The sequence below is a fragment of the Sphaeramia orbicularis genome, chromosome 13 (assembly GCF_902148855.1).
Source record: "Sphaeramia orbicularis chromosome 13, fSphaOr1.1, whole genome shotgun sequence".
Taxonomy (NCBI): Eukaryota; Metazoa; Chordata; class Actinopteri; order Kurtiformes; family Apogonidae; genus Sphaeramia; species Sphaeramia orbicularis.
This window is the reverse complement of record NC_043969.1, coordinates 25,003,932-25,023,913: the sequence shown is the minus strand read 5'-3', so window position 1 is coordinate 25,023,913 and position 19,982 is coordinate 25,003,932. Positions and strand designations below refer to the sequence as shown.

Genomic DNA, 19,982 nt, shown 5'->3' with positions numbered 1-19,982 from the left:
GGCCTACATATTTTAGACTGTTTCTCTGGTTGCAAATTGGTTAAACTCATTCTTTCTGAATCCATTAGTGTAATTTTAATGGGTGTGATTTCAGCACCATGGACAGAGGGAGAGCCAACCGCGCCGCCGCAGTGGGTCTCAATCTGAGGGTCGCGGACTTCAAGTGCGATTTTTTTTTTTTTTTTTTTTTTTTTTTTTTTTTTTTTAGATTTTTAAACGCAATTATTTTGTTGCATATATTGAACAAACATGAAACAAGCCCCCATACTGAGTTGTGCTTACTTTGATCCCATTTTATAGAAACAGATAAAGGAGATATCTGTAACATTTTTATCATATGTGACAAGTCTGTTCCTGTTCTAAATGATTTTCAATTATTTTGTCACTAGTTTTTCTTTTCTATTTACAAATGGGCCTATAGTTGACATCTTTATTTCTGCAGGTCTGGAGAGGCAGTGGAATCCAGTATCTTTATCCTTAAGAAGATAGATAGATAGATAGATAGATAGATAGATAGATAGATAGATAGATAGATAGATAGATAGATAGATAGATAGATAGATAGATAGATAGATAGATAGATAGATAGATAGATAGATAGATAGATAGATAGATAGATAGATAGGTGGTGCAGTGGTTAGCATTCGTGCCTCACAGTAAGAAGGTCCTGGGTTCGATTCCACCTTCCTGGGACCTTTCTGTGTGGAGCTTGCATGTTCACCCTATATTAATTGGTTAATCTAAATTGCCCATAGGTGTGAATGTGAAAGTGATTGTTTACCTCTATATGTCAGCCCTGCGAAATGTCCAGGGTGAAACCCGCCTTCGCCCCTATGTAGCTCGGATAGGCTCCAAGCGACCCTTGTGAGGATAAATCGGGTTCAGAAAATGAATGGATGAACAAATAAATAAGTGTACAGTCGCAGAAAAAAATTATTAGACCATCAAAAGTCAAGAACAATTGTTATGCAATCAAGTACTAACTCCTGTGTGTATCATGTGACTAAAACAGACAGAAAAGAAAACATGGAACATCTAAAAGCACTGTTTTTGTCAGAACAATGCCATAACGATTGATGTAAAAACGTCACTGATTTTGGTTATTATCAAGGTGACCATGGAAAATGGCTAGATATCAGCTGTGAAATTAAACTCTTATGAGCTATTGTTGTTGTTGTCATTATATTTGTCCAAACAAAAGTACCTTTAGTTGTACCAGGCATTAAAATGAACAAGAAATTGAAGATGGGTGGTCTAATTTTTTTTTTTTTTTTTTTTTTCTGTAACTGTATAGGCCTACAATTGGTGAGGTTGTCCTAAATTACGATCAGAATAGGTTTATTGTTATTGCATTGAAAATACGATGAATTTGGAAGATAATCATGAAGAAGAATTTGGCCTGATAACTTTTTACATGATCAGCTTCAATGGTTCAAACAATTTCAATAAGATAGGCCTAAAAAGGAAGTGTGTGAAATATGACAGCTTCATGAGGCATCTGGAGTTCGAGAATGAGTTGAGTGTAGGTAAATAAATTTGTTGGTAAATAAATTTGTTCACAGTAACTTTTTTTGACCCCTCCACCCCACCCCCACCCTCCCCCATCACTACAGGTGATGAGCCTTAAGGACCCATTGACCAACTTCAAGTACCTCAGGCTGTGCAGACTCTGTTATTCATCTGAAAGTGAGTTTTCACAGTACATGAATAATCGGCACAAGAGTGTTTATGTTGGTTGTGTTGTGTGAGGAGAGATGCACAGTATTTCTATTCAATGTACTGAAATGCCTGTTCCCTTGGGGATGTGCTGGAGAAGACATTACACAGTGGTCTGACTATCTCTTCAGTATTACAGGCTCTTGGCCAAAAATTAATGCAGCTATGGATGGAATTAGTTTTATGACATTACTACGATTACATAAGCTTTGGCATGCAGAATGCTGAGCAAAATGCATCCTGGAATAAAAGCTAAGGGTGGTCCAATAAAATAATGTGCGTATGGCTTTTTTGGACGGGCAGTTTATGTGCTAATTATGCGATTTTACACATAAATCTATATTGTACAGCATTAGCATTTTCAATACATAAGACGTAGAAAAATCTAACAAAAATAACTATAAACTGAGGTTACCTCTTATATGAATCCTAAATGTCCCCAAAACATAATTAAATAGATGAAATGCAACAAATAGATGCATATGACAAATAGAAATAACTGGAAATTGAAATTATATTACTTTTCAAATGGATTTTAGACTTTAGTTTTTTTAGTATGTTCAAAATTACACATATTTTAAAATGAATGTTGCTTTAATCCTTTCATGCATGAATTATGAGAACCTTAGTCAAGATTTTTTCTAGAGTGTTTTTTTTCCTCCTTAGGCATGAGAAAAACAATGTGATTGACTTTTTTTTCATGGAGTTACAAAAATATCCCCTCAGCTACACCATGGATTTAATTTTTGAAGCAAAGAAACATGTATTTAAAACCCAATATCTGAAAGTGATATTTTAATATATTTTAATACTAGTTATTACTCACTTCATGGAGGAAAAAAAAAAAAAAAAAAAAAAAAAAAAAAAAAAAATATATATATATATATATATACACACACACACACACACACACACACACACACACACACACACACACACACACACACACAGACACAGGGTGGGGAAGCAAAATTTACAATATTTTGAGGCAGGGATTGAAAGACAGTGTATGACCAATTAGTTTATTGAAAGTCATGAGAATTTATTTGCCACAAGAAAATTTACATAATAGAAAATGTTTTTATTCTATGTGTCCTCCTTCTTTCTCAATAACTGCCTTCACACACTTCCTGAAACTTGCGCAAGTGTTCCTCAAATATTTGGGTGACAACTTCTCCCATTCTTCTTTAATAGTATCTTCCAGACTTTCTCGTAATAGTTTTGCTCATAGTCATTCTCTTCTTTACATTATAAACAGTCTTTATGGACACTCCAACTATTTTTGAAATCTCCTTTGGTGTGACGAGTGCATTCAGCAAATCACACATTCTTTGACGTTTGCTTTCCTGATTACTCATATGGGCAAAAGTTTCTGAAAAGGTATGGATAACAGTGTTAGGTATGATTATGACATCAATATATGTTTGGTTTCAAAACAATTGATGTAGTGCCTGCTGAGAAAAAACAACTAAATGTTCACTGTAAATTTTGCTTCCCCACCCTGTATATATATATATATATATATATATATATATATATATATATATATATATGTATATATATATATATACACATATGTATGTATGAAAAACCTTTGTGTTAAAAAAACAGTTAATTATAGTCTAATAACAATTAGCAATCGATTTACACTAAAACATGTTACTGCAGATCAGGTTTATCAAGAACAGCGAAGTTACAGTAATGGTATGGTTTGCAGTGTATGGGATGATGCAGAAGTGTCCACTGTGTTGGCTGATATGGAACTAAAACAACAAAATCCATGAATATACAAGAGAACAGATGTAGAATAACTGTCCACTGTAGTGACCTCTATGCATGAAAAGGTTAAGATCTTTTAGGCACAGATTATCACATTTTTATAGTCTTGTCACTTTTAATCCACACATGAACTCCTACAAATTACAATGACGTTCATATATTATATGCAACAGTTTCTACGGTACTTCTTGTATTCAATCTAAAGTGGTAGATCTAAATACTGGACATGCATCTAAATACTGAACATGCATTTTGATCTGCAGTTTGTTAATAAAAGAACACGCAAAGTTCCATTTGGATCTTTATTTTCACATTAAACAAAAATCATTATATAAACATACAAATTGGAGTTTTAATTACAAAACAATCTCTGGCAAAGCATGAAAATATAACTGTTGTCACACTGGAACCATTTGTGATACTCAGAAGAAGCAGGATTTTTTCTCTCAGGACCTCAGCTGGTCTCAGTTGCTTTATTATTCTTTTTTTTTTCTCCTGTAATGATGACTTTATAAGTCCATGACAAGCTGCACAGTGTGAAAAGTCCTAATTGCTTTATGTGTTTCATGTTAAATAGCAAACTAGGAGACTTAGAATAGAAGACTGTCAATGAAAAAAACAAGGAAAAGAGATGATTAGTTTTGTCTAAATGCTTTTACTCATTTCTTAAATATCACGGCGATTAAAAAAAATAAGTTCATTTGACATTTGTTGTGTATGATAAGAAGAACAAACCAGTGTGTGTTGATTATCATTGTAAAGTAGCTTTTGTTATGTCCATTATATATCATAGCTTCACCCTATGACCTTGGGACAACTGCATTTTTGCAACAGAAGCCATGTAATGACAAAATCTACAAATACACAGCATCAAAATGACCGATCTGGCATTATACATGTATAACATTGCATCGTTGTACGACACATTCACAACTATAAGACTGTTAGAAAAAACTTCATTTGTCACCATCCGTCTTCAATACAACCACGAAATTAAGCTGCCATTCAAATTTGCTGGAAAAAAAGACTAATTATTAAACAAAATCGACATTTACAATATTAATAATAAAAAATACTCTAACGCTTTGAAAGGCAGCTGTGAATCAGATGCAAAACTCAAGCCACAACTGCCTTCCTTCTTTAGAGGAGTGATGTCTGGATTTTAACACAGACGAACAGTTTTATCAGCCATCAGCGTCTGATTTCACGTCATCGGCTGCTTAAAACGGACTGTGTGTTCAGATGGAGTCTATTTTTTCAATTGTATTTGAGTCTAATTATGTCTAAATATGTTCCCATGTTTGGAGTGGTTTGGATTGTTGGGCTTGGATCATTTCAGGCTGATCAGAAAAGCAGATTAATACCCAAAGTGACCCGACGTTCTGCAACAACATGACACAATTACATCAAATTCACTATAACCAACCATTTCACAACAGGGAAATTTAATTGAACTTTTGCACATTTTTCTGTAATGCACAATTAATACAAATAAATTACTAATATACAAAACTGAAGCCCTCCCAGAAATTAACACACGAAATAACAGCACAAAAAATGAATGGCATCAAAGCTTTCTATACCATAGTAAAGACTGTACTGACATGATGCAAAATGAAAGCAGCCTTACAGAAGCTGTGTGTATAAATGTTTGCTGTATTCACAGATCTCAGACCTGTTGACTGAGAATCCAAGGCAGAATGGCATGAATCTGCACAGATGTTAAAAAAAGACATCTCTGGTGGTCTTGGCTTTGTAGAGGTCACTGAGGTGATGTTTAGGAGTGTACTGTCCTCCACAGGTCAGATTAAGAATAACAACCCCCCTGCCACGATGCAAAGATACAAACCACGGAAACATTATCGTCCGTCCGTAACGCAGCACAAACTACTGCCATTTAGCTTGTTTAGTTTTCCTGTTATTTTACAAGATTCAAGTGTACTCACAAAAACAGCAGCTGGTGTGAGGTGTGTGGTGACCTCCGTGTCTGCTGAAGTGATGGCTGATGGGAGGTCAGGCGGATCCTGATCCATCAGCCAAATGAGCCAGAATCTACTGCATTTAAAACTACTTCAGTTTGGTTCCTTCATAATCTATCACAACAACAACCTGTTTGGTCAACAGTACATGATGCACCAGTTACATTTTATATTTATAGTGAAAGTGAAACCTGTTAAACAACAGAAATTCACTTAAAGAATATATTTTCCAGGTTTTCTAGTATACTTTGGTGAATTCAATCATTCATGCATGACTTATATTGTTATTTTATAATTTAATAGCCAAATATATACTTTTGATTACATGAAGATTAACATTGACAGAGTTATATCTCCTGATTAGAAAATGCACTTTTTTACTCAATCTTTTTCTCTTCTTTCCAGCTAATAAGATCCTACCAAACACTGATGGCAAAGCTTGTATTAGAAGGAGGAAAAACTGTTAAGTGTTATCTGCTACAATTTTTCTGAGGTAGCAGGTGGTTTTTAGTAGAGGAGATTTGGCGAAAAAAATGGATTCTGTCATTGTGAAGTACTACTATTAAACAACAAGTTGAACCAGTTGTTTGACCAGTGCTAAATGAACTTGTCATATATTACATTACCCACGGCAATATATAATATATATCTGAATAAAATGCTGTTCTTAGAATCTGTACACAGTATTGTATATTGTTGCCATTCCCCATGGAAATATAGAAGTGTTACTTGGTTCCTTGTACAGAGTGCACCTTCACTTACAGTAAGCTACATTTAGAGCAGATCTAGCTGAAACACCCTGTGGGACAATAAGGCGTTTGGTGTTGTTTTACAAGGCTGAATGCTGTTCATATTATGACTCTAATGGCACTTGAGGATAACTGTACCACACATGTACAGAGGCCGTTGCTGCTAATGCGGGGTGTATAGTTTGTGTGATCTGTGTTCAGCGTGAAGCCACTTGATGTGATGATGCCTTGTGTGAAGAGTTAGAAAAACAAAAAGACTGCTCCATTTCCCAGCTGTGTACATGTCACACACAGGCAAAAACGGTACCAAATCTCCACCACAGGGTGCTGACATACAGTAACAGAAGTGTTTATGAGCCCAATCCTTCCTGCGTCCTTTCCTTGTCTGCTCCCTACATTTCTTTCTCTTTCTTGGCTTCACGGGTGCTGCTCTTAAGAAAGTCGCTCCTGAGCAGCCGGTAGAACAAGACGATATTCATGGCCGTCATGATGGCCATACCCACGCTGCCTAGCGTGTAGGCCAGAAGGGGCACCTTGTCCCTGTTGAGCACCAGCCAGCGGGTCATCCAGGCCAGCGTGTTGATCCGAAACACCACATATGTGCCCAGGTTGATCATGCTGTTGACGCGGTACAAGGTTCCTGTGGCGAGGCTGGCCATGCGCAGGATCTGCCGAAGGTGGAGGAACACCGAGTTTATCTCCACCAACAGGGCCACGACAGCGAAGCCCACGTAACGACAGGACAGCACAGACAGGCCGAAACAGGTGATCACCTACAGATGGACAGAAAAACAGAACAGGGAAGAAGACATTAGAATGGATGTGAATAGACTCAAATGCAATATTAAACTCATTAATAAGTGCAGTTCCCAAATGTTTTAAGCTCGAAACCCAAAAGACAAATCTGGTGTCTCCACAGGAACTTAAAGAAATATATCATCAAATGTCATAGATCTACATCTTTAATGACTCCATTCCTCTTCTTCCGACTTTTGGCCTCCATTGCTCAAACACTGTCTCCAAAAGTCTCTTGTTACATCTTTTATGTCATGTTCATCTAATGTCTTTTATGTTTTTTTCATTTTGCTACATCGTTTACATCATTTATATAAATTTTTATCTCGTCACATGTTTTACATTTTACACCCCTTCTCTACATTTTCTTTGTTTATAAACGTATTAACTCTTACAGGGAACACTTGAACACTTTAAAACACACTGGTTTAATTAGGAAAATGAACGTCACATAATACTGCCACATATTTTATTTAGCCAATTTATGACCCAATAAAAACTACACTGAACCCCATTTTGAGTCCTGATCATAAGTTTGAGAAACCCATTTTTACAGTGCAATAATATTAACACAAATCACTGCAGTCTATTAAATTTAGAATGTGCATGGTGACAACCCTACGGTGTGATATACAGTAAAACATGAAGACCTCATCACAAAGCTGGTGCAGAATGGATTTGGGAAGTCACAAAGAAAGTGTAACTATGAACATCATCTCTTTAGTGCTTCCAAAAGTGAACAATGCTATACATTTGCTGCTTGTGGTGGTACAGTTATTATTAATATCTGATATGTCTCCTGGCATTAGTTTGTCCCTTCAAAATGATCTGATACCAGCACCAATACAGATGTAGTACAGCCTTTGAAACATGACAACTTTAACATTATATGAGATATCAAACACCTTTTCTAAGACCAAGGAAAAACTGCCAATGCAAAACATAAAAAAGGTGACAGCTATGCAACTGGACAGAATAAATATGCTTTTGTTATCACTGACAAACCCACAACATATAACATTTTTTCACAGTTTCAACACTGATTTGTACTATTTTGCCCACTTTTTCACCTGTATAGTGTTTTGTTTTCTATAACCCTTACATTTATCTATTTCTTATCCTCACTTTGTGGAAAAAAAAAAAAAAATTATTAGACCTTCAAAAGTCATCAAAAACAATGGTCATGCAATCAACTACTAACTCCTGTGTGTATCATGTGACTAAAACAGACAGAAAAGAAAACATAGAATGCCTAAAAGCCCTGTTTTCGGTAGTACAATGCCATAGATATTGATGTAAGAACTTAAGTGATTTTGGTTATTATCAAGAAAACATGAAAAATGGCTAGATATTAGCTCTGAAATTAAACTCTTATGAGCTATTTTTGTTGTTATCATTACATTGGTCCAAACAAATGTACCTTTAGTTGTACCAGGCATTAAAATGAGCAAAAAATGTAAGAAAACAAGGGTGGTCTAAAAATTTTTCCAAGGCTATATATAGTATTATTATGTTTTTATCATGTTCATAGTCCTATGTATATACAGTTACCCTTTTTCTACGCTACCATCTGTATTTCCCCAACCAGGGATCAACAACATTGTTATCTAATTTTATCTTATCTTGTATCAGTGTATCTCTCACATGCTCATAATTTTAAAAGGATGCTCCTACAATAGAAATGTCTGTATTTGTCAAAGGATGTTGTGAAAGACATACTCCCATGAATGCTTTGTTTAATATTTGACAGTATTTTACTAGCACCTCAATTCCATCAGTCATTTCTGCTGAACAATGCTTATGAAATCACAGGCACAAACGCCCACAAGGTGGCAGCAACAACACAGCACGAGACATCACAAATCAATGCATGCCTTTTGAGAGGTAGGTGTTGTGAAAGGTGTTGTGTGCTGTTCAACAGCCTTACGGTGTAGGGTTAAAATCAGGATGACAGAAATGTGTTTATCCAAAAACAGACTGTTCAGCCAACTATCCGCAGGAGTTGACACAACTCACCCACTTACACTTAACATATTCACTGTCAGAGGTAAAATATGTGCAGTTAAGGACCGTTGTTACACTGCCACATTATGAATGTATGAAAACAGTAGCAGAAAATAACTTAGATTCATTCAAGTCCTGTATTAAGTACAATTTTTCATTTCATTCTACTTCATATATCTACTCCACCACTTCTTAGTTACTACTTAAATGAGGTTAAAGATTAAACCAGTGATCGCCAACCCTTTCGTCCTTGGACATCAAACAAAAAGCATTCTATAGACGGCTCACATTACACACATTGATTTTTTTTTCTCTCTGAATTTCTCCCAAAGGTTCAACAGGTGTTAAAATGTTCCAATGTCTCACAGAGAATCAAAGGGAAACTATCAAACACTATGTTGTGTATCAGAACAGATTGTCTCTATAAAACTGGATATACTGTAGGTTAAATAGCTCCATTTTCAGCAGCTATAACACCAATACTAACTTATGTCCCATTTTATGATACATCAGTCAGAGGCATAAAATTTGTTCTTTTATTCAGATTTTTCATGCAGGACTTTAACTGCCAATGCAGTGTTATTACATTATTGTATGGGAACTCTGAATGTTATCGCTACCACTGGTCCAACAAAAGTTAAAGTCTTAGTTAAAGTCTGTTAGTCCAGGCCATGGGATACATGGTGGTGTGACCTCTAATGTGAGTCACAATTCAGCTGATGAATCTTGTGTTTTACGTCTGTAGTTTGTGTAAGGTCACAGGATGTACTCAGTCACATGACACAATGTAGTAACTCTGCATTTGAGGAAAGTCAGCAGGATGTAGGACTCTCACTGCCCAGTGTTCAGCATGGACACAATCACCAACCCCAGTTAAGATGAATATACACCTATGGTTATATTGCTGCTATATTTTTACATTGAATGTCATTTTTAGCTTGCAATGTCTTTTCTATTGGTTTTGTCATTTCCATACTGCTACATTTTTTAAATCTGTACTTAATGTTACATCTTGTAAGTTTTTTTTTTTCCCCCATCATGACTTCATATAACATCATCATTTTATGGCCTGTTTCATCATTACAATGATGACTTAAATACATGTAGTCATCTTTTTTTCTCCATCTTATTAGGTGTTTTATATCATTTTCATCTTGTTATGTCTTTCACATTAATTTTGTCTTCTTACATTTTTATGATGAACTTTGACAAACTTTAAATCGGATTAGCTGGGCTGCTTTACTTCTCTAACCTGCTGCCGTTTACTATTCCTACAATAATTAATGGTGATATTGTGACAGGACTGAAACTGATATTACAGTTGGATACATCTACCCATAAACCTGTTGACAACCTCACTGTTGTTCCTCAAATGATGGAAGTCAGGGTTACCCTATAGTGACCTTTAGCTATATTATTCTAAACAGTGAAATACTAGTGGGGTTAACTAGCACGTGTCTTTTCCGTGATTCCAAAATATTGGCCAGTGCTGATTTTATGCCCATGAATATGTGTTCATAACTAGAAAAGGTGAGCTGAATATTAATATTTAACTGCTAGCTGCCTTTGTAAGGTATCAGCAATATTATTAAGAAGACCCACAGTGAACACTGTCACAGCAAATTACATGAAGTATAGTTTTTAGTATATGCTGTTAAAAACCTAAGCTTAACTGATGTAATTAATAGAAGGTCATATATATATATATATATATATATATATATATATATATATATATATATATATATATATATATATATATAATGCTCTGGAATATATGTGTCCAACTTGTTCAATTTGATAGTAATGTTTTATTTCTGAGTCAAGTGCATTGGCAAAAACGATGTGAAAATTATCTCACTTTAAGTTCATTCATTCATATAAGTTCGATTCATTATACATTTTGAGTGAAAATGTATATCTTTTCTAAATGCCTCTCATTTATACACCTAGAAATCAAACCAAACTCTTCAACAGTTCAGTTCATAATGGCTGATGAAATACAGAATGTATTTATGTAGTAATACTGTAACACCAGTTAGTCTACAGGTGTGTGAGAGGTGATCCAAAATAACCACCACAAAAACAAGGAGCATCAGTGACACCCTGTTATCAGTTCAGCAGCTAAAAGCCATTATACCTACATAATAACACACAATGACACAACATAGGAGGCAGAGTGTATGTAGTAAAAACACCTACTATTGTTTGAGACCTAAAGAGAAGAACCTAAAAGTCTCTGGACCTCTATCAGTCCCCTTGATCACACAAAAACAAGAGCACACCCTGATTAACCTGTGTTTATACCCACATATAGCTTCTATCACATCCATCTGCAGCTCGGATCTGAGGAGGTGAAAGGTGACAGAGAATGTAAGAGAAAGCCTTTACACAACCATAAGCTCCAGACACACTGGAAATACACCACTGCCAATAAAGTTTGAATGAAATATTTTTACTTGTTCTCATCTGTGAATGTGACAATGTGATTTATTCCTGATAGATAAAGTGTAACTGGGACTCCTATGTAATCATTGTACCAGGTCAAAGGTGATTTCTGACGTGTATAAAAAGGAATAAAAACAGGAATGTGTCTGAAAACAAAATTATTCAACACAAAGTAGATGATAATTAAATATATTCAGAGATGAATGATGCAACATTTTGAAATGTTGTATATTTAAGATCATGCTGTTAGAAATGTAAAGGTGTAAACTCTTCACATGTGCTCAAAAACAACGGCAGCAGCATTAGACACAACTCAACCAACAGTCTATGTGTTACATCAGTGTGTGTTTTTCTTCCATTCAGAAACACTAAAAGTCATGACTAAATACAACTAAATATATTTAATAGAGCATGTGGGATGTCAGGAGGATAAGTCATTAAAAGATTCCAACGTACTGATAATTGACTTTTGTGGAAGAAGCTGAAGGAAAACAAAACAGTTACATTTATTGAAGTTTTGTAATGGGGACACGTGTACTTTGGTCAAAAGTCATGAGTTTTACTACATTACAACAGCCAATGGCAGCTCTTGTTCACAAGTCATGGTATAAACACTGATAGCAAATGCATCTCAAGGCCACAATAACCATACATAACGTGTGTCAAAGTACCACAAACATAATTATTGCAGTAATGTTTTACCTTTTCAAGGTTACGGCAATAAATGTATAAGTGACAGGCCATAACATCAACTCTATTTGGATATGTTTACATTCAGTTCAGATTATTACTCAGATCTATTTGTTTGACAGCTTTAAAAGTGCCCAATCTATACTATACTTTTTTTTTAAATATAAAATATTCATGCTGATTTAATATGACTGCATATGAATGAAGTGTATCAATGTTGGTGCACATTTTTATTCTACTATAGTTGTTATGAATGTGTCATATCTTGTTTATAATATATCCAATGTGGAGCTAATGGAGACCCTTTCAAATAAACAAATGCATCATATTCTAGTGTGAACTGATCTGGTCCTAAACTGACCTGCATGCACAAAAAAACAAAAATATCCCAAGCAGCACGATGCCATGCTGGAGTAAACACAGAAGCCACTCAAGTCAGTGTTTATAGTTTCTATTATAAATAAGCTGATGTGCAATGGTAGGTCGCATTGCAAAAAATAGGACCAATGACCCTGTATCTCACTGGCATGTTCTATCAAGAATCAATAACAAGTTGAATTTGCTAGGTTGTCAAGTTCTGCTGCTATGTTAGCGTCCTGTGGTCTTGATGCAGGAGATCAATCTCCCAATAGAAGTGGGTGGTACTTTCACTGGGGGGGGGGGGTAACTCAACTAATTAAAAGAAAGTCCATGTCTTTTCTAAAACTCTAAACAATTAAATACATGTTGAGAGGGTGTACTGACAAGTTTTTCCACAAATTGCAACCCTTTATTTCTTATTTTACAAACTTAGAGGCTTTGCCCAATTGAATGTGTGCCTGTTGTCGTACTTTATAATACATAAGTAACCATTAATTTGGTGGGATTCAGGGTGGGAGGATGTAATTTGTTTATTTCATCATACATTTAATTTAATGTTTTTGTTGTTTTTGCTACACTCTAATTAGTGCTCTTTCATTTGTTTAGTATATATGTGTATGTGTGTGTAAATGTGTGTATATATGCTTATATGTTTATACTTACCAAAAAGGAAGGTAAATTGTAATTCTGTGATTGGAAGTGTCCTATTTTTCTTCAATAAAAATATTTGGAAAAAAAGAAGAAGAAGAAGAAAAAAAGAAAGTTCTTATACGTATAACTTCCTATTTGTGCTCAATAGTAACTATATTGATGTCTGTAACAATTTCCATGTTATAAGCCATCAAAATATGGACCATTATAAGTAAAGGCAATTTGTACTACTTGAAAAATTGCTCAAAAATTCCAAAATCTAAATTTCTCAAAAGTGTGAACACACTTTGTAGACATTGTCCCAAGGAGGCTACAGATAAAATTTGAAATGAAGTTGACCAGTAGTTTCATCGGAGAAGATGTTTGAAGAAATTGCTAATGGAGATGACGAGTGACACAGCACCCTCATAACAGCTCACGGCCAACTGACCTGGGAGCTATAAATAAAAGTAAAATGAAATACATAGATCTGACCTGAATCACGAATGAAAACACCAGATTCCATGTTTGTGCTGTTCAACTGTTATAAAAAAAAAACAGATCTGAGTGAAATATGAGGAAATATGAGGCCACTTTTGCCTGCAGCCATAAAACAGGCTTTGTGTTTAGAGGTCACCATCAACCACAGCGTGAGGTGACACTGACCTCATCTCAGACCAGATATCAGCATCTGCCCAAACTTATCCTGGCTGTTTTGTTTGCAAACATTGCTCAGGCCTCTGTTAATCATCCATGAAAGGTGGTGACCTGCTCCAACATCCTTTACCACTGTCAGAACCGACTAGCATCAGAGTAATCCCCCCCAGACCACCCATCGCCCCCCAGCTCTGGCTCTATCAGACAATTAAAATGACTCAGCGTTGGCTGGATCGTCCACTCTGACTCTGCTGAAACTGGGCTTTGACATTCAGCAGTTACGACAGTTTAACTAGTGACAGACAAATCACATTACATCACACATGGAAGCCAACAAGAGGATATTAATACAGATTCAGCTCTGCCACATCAACACATCCAATCTAATCTTAATACATAATCACATTATTTTTCCTTCGAGGTGAAAAGTTGGGAAATAGGACACTGGATACTGCTGGTAGGCCAAAAAGATTACACTATGAACACAGTACATCACACAATTTCTTGTTATTGATTATAAGATGAGTGCATTTGTTTTTGTTAAGTCATTAAAACCTCTGTCCTGCACACCTTAAACCTAATGTTAGAACCACCTGTATGAATTCCAGGCAAGGGGCTGAAAAACAAGGTCATGTAGGTGTTTGTTTCCTGCATTGTCTCTCTGTGGACTTAATTAGGTGTTCTTTGCACCCTGGTGAGGGACCTTCTCCTCTCCCCACCTATGGGGGGAAACACTGCATACATTAAACGGTGGCATTATGATGGTAAAGACCTGATGAATACAGATTGGGATCGTTTATATACTAATATTTCGTATAAGTGAAGAGATGGTTAATATCATAGTAATCTGATAAGGATGTCTGTGCTAAGATGGCAAGTATTGATAAAGATGCATTTAAAGAGAACCACGTGATCTGTACTTAGAGAGTTAAGCTGATGGAAAAATAAGGGCCAGATAAAGCATAAGTTTAGTATTAAGACTGCAAAGACAGATAAGAACAAGGAGCCAAAATGGTTCTGTGTTATATTTGCATGATAGCCAAAAGTAATTCTTAATCATAAAGACTTTCCTCTGTCACTTGTTGCTTTATGTTTGGCTCCTGTGAGTTCCAGATGTGATTATTGCTTCCATATTGTTGGTAAAGTTTCCTGTAAAAACACCCAAAGGCATTATTTTCCATCTGGACGCAAAGGAAAAAAAGACCTGTGATCATGACAGTAGTGTTGTTTCTTTAACTTGTATTTTTCTTCCTCTCTTGCTTTCAACCCCCTCCACTCAGACCTACATTTACCATTAATGACCACCTACGCATAAGTTTGAGCCATTTATGTGCGCCTGTGCAGATGAAACTCAAGGGTTAACATGCTGAAACACATGTACAACAATATGTCACTCAACACAGGCCAGGACTAGTTTTGTCACATACTTTAATAGCAGAGGGATAAAGGCCACAGATTTACACATATCGTCTTACTCTTTTGTAGTTGCCACATCTCTGACACCTTCGCTGCATAAAACACACACCACTAACATACAGGTCTGTTACAATAGAAGGTCTCATCTCACATCCTTTTGTAAATAATGATTGTTTGAGTGGCTCATACTTTGATCGCTTGCGTCTCCATCACACACTCAGATCCAGACTGTGACAACAGTAAGAACAGACACAAAAGAACATGAAGATTTCCCTAGTTTCCTTGCCTCCAGCTGATAACTCATTAGCTTCATTTATTATCCTTTTGAGAATTCCCTTTATGTCTGTTGTAGTTTTCAGACAAGCACATTAATGCTGGTGCAGGAATATGCAGATGACACTGTGCATAAATGTGTATAATGCCGACATGTCATACTACATACATAACATGCATACATGAACAAGGCTGATGCCATAAAAAATCCTTCTGCCTCTCTGAAGTCTAGCAGTAGGGTCAAAGGTTATGTGGTGTTGGCAGACAAGCCCTAAACAGCTGAGGGGAGAGTTCAGCCTCGCACCTGATCTTTTCTATAACCGACACAAACATGACACACATTTAGCTCCAATTAGATGTCAAATTACTCTTTACCAGAGGTGGAAAATCCCAGCTCCATAGAGTAAAAGTCCTGCCGTGTATTTGTTCCAACCACTCACTGAACCAGCACATTTTGATGAGCACAACTCCTCATCCCGGTAGATGGGATAATTAGTGGAATCCTCTGTGTTAAAGGGGTCATATTTAGCTAAACTCATTTTTATTAGTCTGTGGTACATTTATTTGTGTATTTGAGGACCCTAATAGTTCAAAAAGTTTGAATTTGAACCCTCCAGGTGCTGCAAAGCTATCATTATATTCATTCCAGCAAAACTTGAGTGGATTTCTACAACTCAATTAAATTCCTGCTTAATTTATTATGTTTTGTAACTAGGGGTGTAAGAAAATATCTGTTCTGCAATATATCACAATATTTCATTTTACAATACTGTATCAATATTAAAAAGTACTGTATCAAGATATTTAGGTGTTTATTCAAATGTAGATTTTGTGGACATTCATTTTTGTTTTTCTTTTTTGTTTATATTTTATTTATTATTATTTAATTTAACACTCTTTTATTAAATAATGTTAGTCCTTTGTTGGGATTGAACTAAAATAATGTTATAATGTTAGTTATGAACTAATAGAATATGAACATTTGAACAGGATCTTAAACTGTAATGTCTGTAAAACAGAATTTAAATTTGAACACAGGAACATTTTGTGATATAGCGTTAGATCCTGTTGTGATCAAATAAAAATGTGTTTAGGATTTGTGCAGATTTCGGGTGTAATTGAATTCTTCAAGGAAATAATAATTAAAAAAAGAAACAAACAAAACATGGCCTTTTTAACAGTATCATGATATATTGTGATATATCGTATCGTGATCCTAGCATCGTGATTTGTATTGTATCACCAGATTCTTGGCAATACACACCCTTATTTGTAACTAGTTATGTCACCACATTTGTACATATAAGGTCAAGACTTCTGGCGAACTGTTTGTCAGCAGCAGCGGTTGTAGTCCATACTGAAAATATGTCCAAACTTTGAGCCAAATATCTAAAATGTACAGTTGTTGGTTGAACAGAGCAGCACGGTCAACAACTTGGATTTGCATTTAAAGGGCCAGCGCTCCAAACGACCTGTCTCATGTCATCACTCAGAAATAGGGTTGAAGATGGACCTGTGGAGTTGAATTAATGAAGAATTCAGACCCAAGCAGAGCATTTACAGTTTATGTAGACCACAGGGAAATGTTCTAAAATGCATAATTCCATTTTAAAAAGCAAAATATCTCTCCTTTAAGTGAACAGGTAGAACCAATACATGACAGGACTTATACTCTATGGAGCTGGAATTTTCCACTTCTGCTCTTTACCTTGTGAAAAGAATAAATTTGAGAAAACCACCAAAACAATGTCAGCAGTAGCTTTCAGCTGCTTAAGTTAAAAGGATTTAAAGGGTAACCACAAGCACTCCAGATATTCCCCCATCAGCACTTGGAAAAAAGTATCTCTCATCATGTTTCACAAAAGTTAGCATGGTTTTAACCAGAGCTTGGACTGGAATAAAAAAGGTGCTACTCTGACTCAAAAGAATGATGGCAGAAGGTTTATTAATTATGAAACAACAGTAATTTTAAAAGGTAAGTAGTGTATGACCCTTTAACAGTAACAATATAAACACTCAAAAGTTTGGATTTACATTTAATCCTGAATTGTATATGATTAAATTGAACTGTATGCTTCAACTTGGTGATAGTATGATAACTGTTTGATAATGAAGGGGTAAATTTAGTAATGCTATTGTCATCAGCATATGATTACAGTAACAATACTGTGGGATTTGCAACAGGTATACATGTATCTGGATAATATCATTGTGACATTTATTTAATGAGGTAATAAGGGCTCAAAAACAAACAGGGATTATGGGCAAATAACAGTATACTAACCAACTAACAATAAAATGGTTACATGAGGGCATCATTTGAATTAAAATGACAATGTAGTGACACATACCACAGAATAATGAGCTGAAATAAGATGTTTTCATAGTATTACAGGTGTTTTCTATTCTGTAAGTAATTCTTTTTTTTTTTTTTTATAGCACTTACATTTCCATTCCTTTTTTCCCAGGTCATTTGCATTGTTTTATATTCAAAGAAGCTTTATAACATGACAAAAACAACTTGCTTTTTAACATAATATTAATATATATGCTGTACATGTTGCTTGCACTGACACCTTTGGTATAGAAATTTGGTGTAAAAAAACCCCAAAAAGCAATACATTTTTTGATACTTGATATGATCTTAGTTCAATGCCCAACCCTTTACTATTTATATTTGACCCTTTATTATGCTTTCATATACTTTTCAGTGTAATAAATCAAAGCTGAAGATTATTTACTACTACTTCCTCTTTACTGTCAAACTCTTACCCCACTATTACCATGCCATTTCTGTAATGTGAAGTCTTGCCTGGTAATGCTGTCTCCTTTTCCTTATACAACATAAGTAACTCCTATTGATTTTCTTTCCTGTTCCCTAAAAAGCAACTGACTGGGCTGGCAGCGCTTCCTTAACACGGGTCATAAAAGAACAGGAAATGACAGAGTGAAGTTGATAGAGAGAAAACTCATAGGAAACTCAATAGAGCGATAGACATCTGGCCATTGGCAGAGCAGCGGTGGGGTGATGAGCAGGTGGGAGGGTCTAACACCCGGAGGGATGGATGTGCAGCCTGGAAACATGATACATGGACACAGAGTTCAAAGTTCATCAAGACACACACACACACACACACACACACACACACACACACACACACACACACACACTCCTCTAGAGGACGAGAGCAGGATGGTCATGACTATTATCATGCGATTTTCGTTAACTCTCATCAGCTGACAGCAGCACAGTAGCCACTTCAACACTGTCACAGACATCTGGTTAGAAATCCACTGGATGAGCCCAAACATGATTATCTAGAGCAAATACCATCAATTAACATAGTGTGGATATTCATTAGTGAGGCTGTGAGTATTTTTCCTAATGTTTAGGGTGAAGTTGTGATTGTCCATGTGTGTGTTTTGGTGAATCGTGGTCACTTGAGGTATTCAGGCCCAGAGTGTGAAGGGAGGAGTATGTTCCGAATGTGTGTCTCAGCCATTACCTCACTTCTCTGAGTGGCCAACGAGAGATAAAAGCCAATGATGGCTTTTCCAGAGTGCGTTAATGCATGTTTGGAACAGGGGGCACCAGAAACCTCTTGAGATCTGATGATATTCCCAGAGTTCATAGGTGCAGTAGCTTCAGTTCCTGTTAATGCTACAATACGTTAACAGTTCCGCATTAAAGTATGTAAAACAACTAGGGTATATGTAATGTATAATGTCTGAGGTACCCTCTGTTTAGCATAATTTATTTACTGTAGGACGTCTATTTAATCAAAGCAATAGGGCACATTGAATTGCTACAAAAACCATGAAGGTAAAAACCATTGCAATAAATGCTGTTATTTTGTCTTCATCTCATAATTTTAAAACTTACAAAATCCTTTGTAATTTTACTAAGAAGGACTTAATTTTGCTCAACATTGAAGTTTTCTTTATGAACACAATTGTTCTACCTCTAGATATCTGAAACATTTGTCATGTTCTGATCATAATCATTTTATACCTCATGAAACGGTGTAGTTTCTGCAACTCTTTCTCAGGAGGAAAAAAATCAGTCTTTAACTTCAAGACATACTGGTTTATCACGATAATGACTAACGTGATCAATTAAATCATGATAATTTGTCAAATCAACAAGAAGGTGTGATGGGATTCAATATTTTAGTGTGTGTGATGACAAAATATGAAAATGTGATATATTTTGGGGGCAAACTTTGACAAATAATACAATACCATTAATATGTTTGTTTTTTTTGTACTTCTTCCTGAGCCATGTCATGCTCTGAAGTTGACCAGTATCACAGAATGGTCAAAAAACAAAATTACCTCAAGAACAAAAATCATATTGTGATCCACCAGAAGAAGCTGTCAGACAAAAGCTGGAGTAAATAACAAAACTAAATAAACAAATACAAAATCAGTATCAGCAGCAGTGAAATTATCATAAAAAACATTGGTATCAGCCCAGAATTTCACA

General features: G+C 35.6%; 1 protein-coding gene across 1 annotated transcript in view; it reads right to left on the bottom strand.

Annotated features, from left to right (window-relative positions):
- Window positions 1-3,783: 3,783 nt before the first annotated feature.
- Window positions 3,784-19,982, bottom strand: part of tlcd2 (TLC domain containing 2) — a 34,952-nt gene continuing 18,753 nt past the window's right edge. Inside the window, exon 4 of the mRNA XM_030151768.1 lies at window positions 3,784-6,996. Within this exon, the coding sequence (XP_030007628.1) occupies window positions 6,616-6,996 (381 nt within the window). The 3' untranslated portion in view covers window positions 3,784-6,615. The remainder of the gene's footprint in view (window positions 6,997-19,982) is intronic.